Here is a 12,519-nt window from a genome sequence, read left to right as displayed (position 1 = left end):
TCCTGGTCACCCTGCCTATACTTCCTTCTTGGCCATTGGCCAATCGGTGTTGATTTAAAATAGAAATGGCAGGGTGCAGACCATTATCCCACAGCATTTGCCAGTATTTTTCTCATAGGTACTGTGGTCACCACTGGCAGATGGGTTAGGTGTAGAAGCAGGTCGAGTGCTGAAGTTCAATCAGATCTACAGCAGTTATGAGGGGCGAGGGAACACCTATCAGAACACTCATTTTCACTTGCTTTTGGTCTTCACACTAAGAGTCAGTTACCCTGAAGAGACTCCCAATGTGGCTTCTTGACCTTTTCACACCCAAGTGCTGTGAGACTTTCCCTTGAGGATATATAGTCTTCCTCCAGGGTCTCCTTTATCAACAAACTTTTTAAAAGCAGGCTACCCCTTGAATGAGGACCAGGTCTGCATCCTGATCACAGTGATGGAGAACTATGCTGGTGCCTGTCCTTTACAAGGAGCATGGAGTGGCCAGCCTGGCAGCTGACCTGGAAGTGGGGTGCAATAAAAAGAGCCATCAGCCATGACTACCTGACACTTCTGAGAACTGCCCCACATTACAGCCCAGCTTCTGGAAGTTTCTAGGAATGCTTCCATGAGCATAGACGCCAAGAAATATAGATATAAATTCAAAATGGAGTTTTTAAATTGTTTTTCTTGAGCTATATATTTTTCTCTACTCTGCTCCCGTCCTTTCCCCCCTCCCCTTTTATCCTTTCCCATGATCCCCATGCTCCCAATTTACTCAGGAGACCTTGTCTTTTTCTATTTCCCATATAGATCAGATCCATGTATGTTTCTGTTAGGGTCCTCTTTGTTATCTGTGCTCTTTGGGATTATGAATTGCAGGCTGGATTTTCCTCGCTTTTTGTCTAACGACCACTTGTGAGTGAGTACATATGATATTTGTTTTTCTGAGTCTGGGTTACCGCACTCAATAAGATGTTTTCTAGATCCATCCATTTGCCCACAAATTTCAAGATGTCATTTTTTTTCCATTGTGTAAATGTACCACATTTTACTATGCATTCTTTGGTCAAGGGGCATTTAGGCTGTTTCCAAGTTCTGGCTATGACAAGCAAAGCTTCTATGAACATAGTTGAGCACATGTCCTTGTGGCACGATTGAGCAGCCTTTGGGTATACACCCAAAAGTGGTATTACTAGGTCTTGAGGAAGGTTGTTTCCTAATTTGCTGAGAAATCGTCACACTGACATCCAAAGGGGTTGTACTAGCTTGCACTCCCACCAACAATGCAAAAGTGTTCCCTTTACACCACAACCTCTCCAGCATAAGTTGTCATTTGTCAGATGTAAGATGGAATCTCAGAGTTGTTTTGATTTGTATTTCTCTGATGACTAAGGATGGTGAGCATTTCCTTAAGTGTGTTTCAGCCATTTTAGATTCAGTTTGCTGTTTAGGTCTGTACCCCATTTTTTATTGGATTATTTGTTTTGATGATCAACTTTTTAGTTTTTTGTATATTTTGGAGATCAGCGCTCTATCCAATGTAGGGTTGGTGAAGATCTTTTCCCGTCCTGTAGGCTGCCATTTTGCCAATCATGTCCTTTGGTTTACAGAAATTTCTCAGTTTCAGGAGGTCCCATTTATTAATTGTTTCTCTCAGTGTCTGTGCTACTGGGGTTATATTTAGAAAGTGATCTCCTATGCCAATGCTTTCAAGTGTACTTCCCACTTTCTCTTCTATGAGGTTCAGTGTGGTTGCTTTTATGTCGAAGTTTTTGATCCATTTGGACTTAAGTTTTGTGCATGGGAATAGATATGGATCTATTTTCATTCTTCTACATGTTGATATCCAGTTATACCAGCACCATTTATTGAATATGCTTTCCTTTTCCCACTTTATATTTTTTGCCTCTTTGTCAAAAATCAGGTTTTCATAGGTTGTGTGGATTGATATCTGCCTCTTCGATTCTGTTTCATTGGTCCTCCTGTCTGTTTTTGTGCCAATACCAGGCTGTTTTTATTACTGTAGCTCTGTAGTAGAATTTGAAGTCAGGGATTGTGATGCCTCCAGAAGTTCTTTTATTGTACAGCATTTTTTTTTTGTCTATCCTGGGTTTTTTGCTTTTCCATATCAAGTTGAGTACCGTTATTTTGAGGTCTGTGAATGAATTTTGCTGGGATTTTGATGGGTGTTGCATTGAAATTGTCAATTGCTTTTGGTAAGACTGCCAGTTTTACTATGTTAATTCTACCTATCCAATAGCATGGGATATCTTTCCATTTTCTGGTGTCTTCTTCAATTTCTTTCTTCAAAGGTTTAACGTTCTTGTCATACAGGTCTTCCACTTGTTTGGTTAGAGTTACTCCAAGATATTGTATATTTGTGGTTGTTGTGAAGGGTGATGTTTCTCAGATTCCTATCTCAGCCCATTTATCATCTGTGTAAAGGGGGCTACTAATTTTTTCAAGTTAATCTTGTATCCCACTGCATTACTGAAGCTGTTTATGAGTTGTAGAAGTTCCTTAGTAGAATTTTTGGGGTCCCTTATGTAAACTATCACATCATCAGCAAATAGTGTATGTTTGACTTCTTCTTTTCTGATTTGTATCCCCTTGATCTCCTTTTGTTGTCTTATTGCTCTAGCTAAGACCTCAAGAACTATATTGAATAGATATTGAGAGAGTGGATAGCCTTGTCTTGTTCCTGATTTCAGTGGGATTGCTTTGAGTTTCTCTCCATTTAGTTGGATGTTGGCTGTTGACTTGCTGTATATTTCCTTTATTATGTTTAGGTATGTTTCTTGTATTCCTGCTCTCTCCAGGACCTTTATATGAAGAGATGTACTTTGTGGAAGGCTTTTTCAGCATCTAATGAGATGATCATGTGATTTTTTTTCAGTTTGTTTATATGGTAGATTACGTTGACAGATTTTCATATGTTGAACTATCCCTGCATCTCTGTGATGAAGCTAACTTGATCATGGTGGATGATTTTTCTGATGTGTTCTTGGATTTGGTTTGCCAGTATTTTATTGAATATTTTTGTGTCAATGTTCATGAGAGAGATTGGTCTGTAATTCTCTTTCTTAGTGATGTCTTTGTGTGGTTTGGGTATCAAGGTAATTGTAGCTTCTTGAAAGAAATTTGGCAATGTTCCTTCTGTTTCTATTGTGTGGAACAATTTGAGGAGTATTGGTATTGGTTCTTCTTTGAAAATCTTGTAGAATTCTGAGCTGAAACCATCTAGTCCTGGACTTATTTTTGCTTGGGAGACTTTTGATGACTGTTTCTATTTCTTTAGCAGTTATAGGTCTGTTTAATTTGCTTATCTGGTCTTGATTTAATTTTGGTAAGTGATATTAATGCAGAAAATTGTCCACTGGGCTTCATTGTGAAGGTTAACAGAGGTATTTGTTTCCGATCTCAGCCCATCATAGCCCTTGCCCATAGTCAAGATAGTACACAGACTCTGGCATGGTGGATGCTAATCTAATCCAGTAGTGATACCCCAAACCATCTTAGGTGCAAGTGCCTGTAGCACCTGAGTCCTGCCTGCTTTTGTGGGGTTCATATGGTAACAGTGTGGGAGCCCCCTTGGGCACAGGTAGGTGGCCTCTAACCTCAGAAGCTTAACTTGTTAACAACTCTAAGTGCAAAACTCTAAGATGAGGGTGTGTACTGAGCCGGCTCCCTCCATAGCCTCCATAGAAGAAGACCTGCCTTGCCAAGTCTCTGGTGCTCCCAACATTCCCTGGCTCATGATTGCACCAGTTCAGTCTCTGCCTCTGTCTCCATGTGGCTGTTTCTAACGGCACTGTTTGTATCGGTGTTCAAACCCTGAATCCTGCCCTTGTAACAACATTAACGGTTAGATTATGATCCTCCATAATCCAGTGGGACTCTATCTTGCCTTGATCACATCTGCTAAAATCAAGGTCAAGGTAGGCAGGTCATCCCATTACCATCCAGGGTACCAAGAGTAATTGGGCACAGTCTCTGCTCCCAGTCACAGAGGCACAAGAGCCAAGTGACATGCACAGAAGTTCAGCTTTCCTCCAAGGCTAGCTGCACAGGCAGAGCCCTCCCGCTGAGAAGAGAGTCCGCATCCACTCCTCTCTGGTTCCCTCCTTGTTAAGGAGTTTGTTTATGGAAGATCAATAACTACTTGATGGAAGGATGAATAACTGTGGACAGATTCCTCAGGCAAGCCCAAGGCTTTCCTCTGAGCATCCTATGAGTCCTGAACATAGAGCCATGGGTCCCAGTGGGCCCTGGAGTGCTTCAGTGATCACACCCCATTTTGATTAGTGTGGGGAGACATTGCTTGTGAATTTTATCAGGGCTGCTGTTTGCCATTGGGCAGTTTGAAGGTACAGGTCTATACTGGGCTCTGTGCCCAGCCTGGTGGCATTGGATCTGGGTCACTTTTCAGAGCTCTTGTCTTTGGCTATTGGCAAGGGCTATTGCAAGATAAGCCTTAGTCTCTGACATTTCCTGGGTGAGGGACTTTGTCTCCTGGAGGTCGGCCCTGATCCTCAGGTAGTAGAGTGGTGTTGCTTACCTCAGGTCTCCACTGGACTGAAAATGAGGCCAACGATGGTGCAACTCCACCTTTGGAGATGGAGCAGCAGATCCCAGGAGTGAGAGCCAGGCACCTAGGCCCAGTGCCTTTCCTGAGCCCTGAGGTTGCTTCTGCGACTGTGTCTTGGGGAATTCACATTTAGGTAGCCCTAAGCAAAGGCCCTCTATGAACAGAACCCAGCTCAACTAAGCTAAGTAACTCACATAGCTGCTGTCTGAAGGTGTAGATCTGATCAGATTCTGCCCCACAAACCATGTCCTGCTGACTTCTAAACCAGCCTGGAGGGGCAGGAGGTCATTCTGCTGTGTTCCTGGGACCATCGTCAGCCAGACAGGGGATCCTGGATGCCTTGAACCTGAGTACAAGTGACTCTATACTCAGCGATGTCAGTGTGCAGGTTCCTTATACAGGAACACATCTTTGTCACCTACAGTGACCCATCAGGCCCTTCATCCCATTACCAGCATGCTATCAATATGTACACGGTACTTATTGTTTCAGGGCTCAACCCTGTGTGTTGACTGCAGAAACGACCCAGTGCCTTTGAATGAACCCCATTTCCATTCTCAGCAGACATGTCCTGTTGCTTTGAAGTCAGGTAGAACCTGTTGCCATGTGTCCTTCAGTCCACCCCAGTCACTATGAGTGCTGAGCTGGAGTCTGCAGCGTGCCAGAGTGACCTCATGACTGCTGTGCGGCTCTTTTGCCCCGAGCTCACAGTCAGACTGTGACCCTAGAAGTGCGTCTGGGCACCAGCACTGTAAAAAATGACCCAGAGACGTGCCGCCTGAATCGCTGGTTACTCCTGGTAGCATCACCCACTGGCCTTTCTCCCCTGGGTGAAATGAGCGGGGCAGGTTGCAGGCTGGTCTTCCTTGTACTCATTCCACTAGGGCGTCCTTTGCGGCCCAGTGTGTGTTCTCAGGAGCTGAGTCAGTTCGGGCTCTGAGGCAGGTTTCTCTGTCCTGTGTGGGCAGGACATTTGGTCTCAGGTCCAGCTGAAAAAGACAGATCTTTGATTGTGCTGACCCATTAGATAGGACTTGTAGCTGCTCATGGAGTATCTGGGGACATCCAAGACCAGAAAGGGACAGTGCTCAACTGAACAACTGGGAAGGGGAGCATTAGGTTAGGGTGAGTGGGAAAGGATGTAGCTCTCAAAGGTGAGATTTGCAACCAGCTCTGGGCATGCCTGGTTATACAAGTCAGTTATCATGGGCACACACATGGAACACAGATGGCATACTGCTGAGATGGCAACTGTGACAGTCAGCAACATATGAGTCACAGACGCTTGGGGCTGTGGGACATGGCCAGCCACAAATCTTTGGCCCTTGGGCCCTCTGGCTGGCCTCCCCCAACAAAGATTGATGTTGGAAATCCATCATAGCCTGGAATGCATGAGCCCAGAAAGGCTTGTGGGTCCTTCTTTTGTGGCCACATAGGTGTCATGCTGACCAGGCTGCTCTCTTAGAATCTTGTCCAATCACCCTGCCCTCCACTCAATCCCAGAGTGGTTTGGGGGCAGCTAAGAAGAGACCTATTCTAAATGTCCCAGCCTGGAGGTCAGGCCCTACAGTGGTCATTCTATAATGTTAGATCATGTATGGACATGGACTTCCAATCTTTATCATATTGCCTCTGTAATTCTTGGGCAACTGTGGCAGTGACATCCAAGCTGAGACCTAGAGACACCATGAACCATCCAGTCTGGTCTCATCCAGTAGCCACTGAGGAGCAGCAGTCCTCAGTGTCCCTCTGTGTCCAGCATGCACGTGAGGACCCTTGTCAGAATGACAGTCATGTCCCCCTGGAGGAGTTCACAACACCTACCTACCACCCCAAGCTCTCTCCAGAGATCTTTGACATCCCCTTATTCTACCTGAGGCCCCCTCGAGGCCTGGAAAGGGAGGTGGCATCCACAGTGCCTGTTTCGGTGGTTGAGTATTCCAGAAGATTTCAGAGCTGGGTGCCAAAGAGTTTACTGCAGGAGGAAATCTGTAGAATGAGTCCTCACTTTGTCGTCGATGGAGGAAGCCCACATGAAGGATTAGTGAAGACCTCCAGGAGGGAGTGGTGGAATCCACCCGAGAAATCCCAGCACTCCACACTCAGAGGCTGTGACAAGGAGGTTTAACCTGGGCCAAGGACGTCAAGACTCTGTCTCAAAAAACGAATGAAGGAAGAGGGAGGGAGGCCTAGCTTTTGTCTAATGTGATATAAATAAAAGCAAAAGATCGTGGATCGTTGGCCTATAGTAACTGTGCTAGGGAGCCACAGATGCATTAAGTAAGAAAAGCGAAGCCCAGTGACACACCCAAAAAGGATTGGTGTACCCAATGACCAGAAAACGTTTTTGGCGAATCACTAGTACTGCCAACCACAAAAAGAAAGTGGAAAGGGGACCAAACAAAATGCTGCTCTGCCACTTGTTAAACTAAATGTAACGTGTGGACCCTCACCTCATTCATATTAAAAAAAAAAAAAAAAGCACTGAAGGCTCAGGAGTAAGAGCAGGACTTTTTATTCTAAGGCTCTGAAAAGTCAGGCATCAGCCCAGAGTGACAGGCATGCTGATTAAGCATAGGCACCTTTTATACTGCTAATGCGGATCCCTTCGTCCCTTCCCCTACTGACTCTGTAATCAGGAGGGTTAAGTCTTACATGTCATCTAGGTCTTTCCCTCTGCTGCTTGGGTTTGTATTTCTCTCTCTTGTATTTTCAATATTTACTTAATGTCTGTCTGCATGTATGTCTATACGCCAGGAGTGTGCAGTGCCCATGATGGCCAGCAGAGGGTATCAGGTACTCTGGAACTGGAGTTCAGGATTGTTGTGAGCTGCCAAGTGGGTGCTAGCAAGCAAACCCTGGTTCCCTGGAAGAGCAGCCAGTGCTCTAACCACTGAGCAATCCCTCCAGTCTATGTTTGTATATTCCTTTATTGAACTAGAAATTGTTCTTGGAGTTTCACGCAATTTTTTTATCATATTCATGGTATTCATTCGTGGATTCATCTCTGATTTGTAAATTATTTTTTTATCAATTCTTAAACAAGAATTTTAATTTTTATTTATCTTTCAAGCTGGCAATAAAATAATGGATTTCATGAGAGCATTTTTCATGCTTATATGTCATTATACTTCAGCACAGTAAAACCAATAGATGACAGATCTCCAGCCAATATTCCATTAAATGAGACACAGAGAGCAAGGAATAATGCCTCTGCTCGATAAGTGTGTGACATCTTGGCTACAATAGTGTATTAGTGACAAGGCCCTCCAGGCAAAGTGCACTTCCATGCCTAGAGTGTCAAGTGGCAACTGCCCTAACTTGAGCTGTGTAGGAGAGGTTGGGATGGGGTCCTGTCACCATGAGGCTGAGACCACAGTAACTAACCTCAAGAAGATCTGGGCAATCCCCTGCAGCTGGAGCCAGCCCCGCTGAGCTGCCCTCAAACGCTAGCCCTAGAACTGTGAGCTGCGGAGCTGCTGATCTTGTGAGCTATCCGTGCGCAGCCATTGTGACTGCAGACCCAGGCAAACTCAGAAGCAGGAGTTCAGCATGGAGTGGCCAGCAGGGATAGCCTGCTGGTTGGGTGGGAGGCCACCTGTGAGCTATGTCCCAGCAGGTTCATGCTCAGGGACGGCCTCACTGACCATTGAGTGACCTGGCCTAGTGAACCCTGCTCTGTGACCCTGGCACCTGGGGGCAGGGTCTGGGAGGGAGAGGACAGCCAAGAACTTCTGTGCTTCTGGAAAGGGTCGTTCCAGCCAGCTATGCAGTGTCAGGTAGAAGGCTTTAGGTGTAGGGAGGGGGAGCACACAGGGCTAAGCATGGCCTGCTTGGTCCCTCACCATGAAGAATCTTCATGGTGCTGGAAGATAGGAGGGGTTTATAGTAGAATAAGAGAGCATGAACAGAAACCAGCTTTGTGCGTGTGTGTGTGTGTGTGTGTGTGTGTGTGTGTCACAGATGGAGTAATACTAAGACCTTCTACATGGTTCCTTTCTAGAAAGAGCAGAGACTATTGCTACAGAGCAGTGGTGGGAGAGGGGCCCCCAGAACACATCTAGAAAGAGTGACTTTTTGCTAATTCAACAATATATTTGTCTTCCAAGCAAATGTCACCAGATAACAAATGTGTGTGGTTTCAGCTGTTGGTTTTCCTGTGTTTGCAGACAGCCCCCATCATCCTATCATATCTAACAATCACCTTCCAAAATGTGCTGCAGACACAGACCACAGACCCATCTCAGTTCGGTATGATAGTAGAGGGAGGGGATAAGCATCCCTGAAGCCCACACCAAGTCTGTCAAGCCACAGAGAGAGGCAGGATGCTGTGGTCTTAGTCAACATCTGTCACATGAGGGCCTACTAGCTGGGGTTTCTGTCCTACCCAGTTCCCACAGCCGGCAAGTCCCAAAGAAAATCACACAGAGGTCTCCATAAGTTATAAACTCAATGGCTCAGGCTTCTTATTAGCTCTTATCACTTATATTAACCCATTATTCTTATCTATGTTAGCCACATGGCTCGGTACCTTTCTCAGCAGGGCAAGTCATATCTTGCTTCTTCCGTGGTCTGTGCAGGACTGGGAGGAATGGACTTCCTCCTTCCTAGAATTCTGTTCTCATCACCCCGCCTCTACTTCCTTTCTCATTGACCCGCCTATACTTCCTCCCTGGTCAATCAGCATTTATTTAAAACATGATTGACAGAATACAGACAATTCTCCCGCACCAAACATCTTTTAACTATGGTGTGAATGCTGTGTGAGCTGTTTTTAGCATGCACTGTTGAGGGATATTGATAAAAACAATCTGAGCTTTTCAGATGCAGTTGTCCCCGTGTGTTTGGTAAGTATACAAGGATACAGAGAAGCTGCTACACCTATAAACTTGCCCAGTCGATGGGGTGTGGCTGCCACCAACAATCCATGGTCTCCCTGAAGCCCCCCTACCATGGCATGTGGCCTGGAGAGGCCACTCAACAGCTGGACCTCACTCTATGTATATATACCATTCCCATGTTCTGGAATCAGTCCCAGGGCACTTCCTCAGAGTGACAGAAGTGGGGTTGTTAGTAGGGGTGTTAGACTTCATAGTTTGAGTGCTTGCAGCCCCAACAAGCAAGGCCCATCATCCATCCTAATACAACAGAGACCAGCCTTGGTTAAGAGCAGAGAAAGCAGATTTATTCCACTCGGACACAGTGGGAGGAGGAATCAGAGGTCCAGTGGTCCCTATATCTGTAGGATACTGAAGAAATTCAGGCACAAAGGGTAGAGGTGTATGTGTAACTAAACAGTCTTTTGGTCAAGGTGTGGTCCCGCCCATTGTTGGCCCATCCTTGTCTCAGCTCAAGTCTCTCCTGCAAGGTGCTCTGCTAAGTTGTCAGAATTGTGTGAGCGTTCTTCCTGGGGGACAAGCCTCTCCCGGGTGACACCAGCCTTTCACCTCCCCCTTCTGTCACTGTAGGACTCCTGGAGATGTTTTGTTGTCTGTTGTCTTGGTCTGGTTGCTGAAAGGTGGGGGAAGGGTGTGCCTCCTCTCCTCCCGGCATCTGTTAAAGGGTCCAGAGGGGAAATGCATGCCTCCTGGGCCAGCATGGGGTAAATGCTAAGTATGCAGATTGGTGCCACACACTCTTAGGAGACCAAGTGGATCTAGACCAGTTGGGGAGCTTACAGAGGTTCCTCTGGGTCCCCAGCAGAGGGCAGCCTCCCCTGGAACACTGACAGGATGGTGCTCCTGGGGCATACTCTTAGGCAGAGTGACCCCTCTCCCCCCTCTGCCCAGCCCTCACCATCATCCAGGTCTGCAATCTTAGTCAACTTCCGGAAGATGATAAACTTGCCCATGACAGGCAAGAGGGGAGGTATTTGTGCCAGGGACTGTGCCAGAATCATGACTTGGTGGATTCAGTATAAGGCTGACTGCTGTGTCTTTGCTCTTCAGGTCTCCTGACAGTCGCAGCCCCTGCGGTGCCCCTGGGAGTGGCCGTGGCTCCCTGGAGATTCTACACCTCAGCCACAGTCCTCCATCCCGTGTGGACACCGCCTGTACTCCACATACCCACAGTTTCCCAGAGGCCTAACCAGGACAGCCCAATTCCTCGTAGCTCTGAGCTCAAGTCTGTCCAGCTGAACCCAGGAGGCCGGGACTCAGACCCACAGGTCAGGGGTGGTGCCAGGAATCAGCAATACCTGGTGTGTGGAGCCTGGCTGCACCCACCCTCCATAGCCACTTGCTCCCTGGAGTTGGAGAACAAGAACAAGGAGGCTGCAGCCCAGCCAGCTGAGCCACAACGCAAGGTCCGGGGACTGTCGGGTGCAGAAGCCACCACTTCCTGTGTCCCAGACTGTCTGAATCACTTTTATTTTCTTATACTTTCAGTATACTCAATAGACCAAAGAGCAAATCTATTTTAACGTGGACGCATCCCTGCTGCCAAGAGTTCCCGGGTTTGATTGTGGGGCGGGGGAGGGCACAGTGGCAGACATGCTGGTGGCCCAGGCAGCATGGAGAGGCCATCCGAGGCCAAGACCCCCGCCCCACGAACACTGCAGCGTGCTCTAGAAAGATGGCTTTGCCCAGAAGGACACCACTGTGGGGCACCTGCAGGACGCAGCCGGGGCGTGGCCGGAGACGGCCCCCAGCGGACAGCAAGGGCCCCTGACACAGACCCTCTGCCCCTGTGCTTAGACCAACTCTGTCGTACTAAAATCACTTTCTGTTTTAACCAGTTAGACATGCCTCTTCCACAGCTCCATTTTTGATAGTTGGATAATCCACCATTTGCCAAGAGCATGCTGGGTCTCCCGTGACTGCTATCTCATCTGATACACCATTTAGCTCCAGAAAGCAAATTAAAGAAAACTGAAGTAACCCTGTTTGAAAGAGATCATTAAATGTATTTTGCAAAAGCCTAAAGTTATATATTTAACAGTTTTTATATGTTGTATATTTGTAGAAAATCCTATTTAACATTTGACGGCAGGTCTGACCATCCCAAGAGTTGTGGCCAGGCCCCCCTGAGACTCCGGGGTGGCCATGGAGGACCTCAATGCAGGCATGGAGGGGCCAAGCAGTGGGTGAGGTACAGAGGACCTTGCCCATGCTAGGAAGCTATGTCTCTCTTTGCTTTGGTTTGGTCTGGTAGCTCACAACCCCCTGTGAGTCTGTGTGTTGGTAAACATTGCGTGTACAATACTTTGGTCATGCCTCCTCTGATGGATTTCGGTCCCTCTCTCTCTTAACTCCCTTTTACCATCCCATAGATCTTGAGTCCATGTTCGGCCAACTTGCCTTCCCCAGTAAATGGCCCCCTTGGTTCTCAGAGGTCTCGGTCTCCACACCAGGAGGCTGAGACAGCAGGGCTGGAGGGGGGCAGAGGAACTGGGGAAGAGTCAGTTTCCTTGGTTGCCCTACATACACTGTGGTGCCAGAGGCCAGCAGAAAAGGGACAGCCACAGTCCCCATTCATTTTCCTGAGTTCTTCTAAAAGTATACTACCTACACGTCCAATTAACATGACTATCATGCTAGTAATATGCTACTAAAGGAAAAAGCAAAAAAAAGAAAATGTATTTAACTCCAGTATATAGATGCCGTTCCAGCAACCATAGGCTAAAGATAGGAAAGAAAGCCCATTTCTGTGAGACGCATTCCAGTATCCACGTGTCTTCCCTTCATTCATGCCGAGGGATGAGCATCCTGGGCCAAGCGACGAGGCTGAGATGAGGGATTCTCGTCAGAGGAGGTGGCCAGGCAAGGCCACTGTCTGCATGGTGCCAGGCTCTGGTGGCCTATGTCACCGGGGACAAGCAGGGCAGGAGGTCTCATCTCACCTCTGAACCTCAACATACATCCCGCCTCCCCTCAGCCGTTTCTTTGGCAAGCTAGCATAGACACCTCCATCTGAGGGCAGAGACCGGGAGATTTAAGATGTTGCAGCGT

General features: G+C 47.1%; 1 protein-coding gene across 2 annotated transcripts in view; it reads left to right on the top strand.

Annotated features, from left to right (window-relative positions):
- Tafa5 (TAFA chemokine like family member 5) overlaps positions 1–11,486 on the top strand; it is a 198,300-nt gene extending 186,814 nt beyond the window's left edge. For both annotated transcript variants that reach the window (XM_050130675.1, XM_050130684.1), the window contains exon 4: positions 10,519–11,486. In XM_050130675.1, coding sequence (XP_049986632.1) covers positions 10,519–10,527 — 9 coding nt within the window. In that variant the 3' untranslated portion in view covers positions 10,528–11,486. The remainder of the gene's footprint in view (positions 1–10,518) is intronic.
- The last annotated feature ends 1,033 nt before the right edge of the window (positions 11,487–12,519 follow it).

The sequence above is a fragment of the Alexandromys fortis genome, unplaced genomic scaffold (genome assembly GCF_014885135.2).
Source record: "Alexandromys fortis isolate MF-2015 unplaced genomic scaffold, M_Fortis_MF-2015_v1.1 scaffold_28, whole genome shotgun sequence".
Taxonomy (NCBI): domain Eukaryota; kingdom Metazoa; phylum Chordata; class Mammalia; order Rodentia; family Cricetidae; genus Alexandromys; species Alexandromys fortis.
Note: the sequence above shows the minus strand (reverse complement) of the source record. Positions and strands in the feature narration are given on the sequence as shown.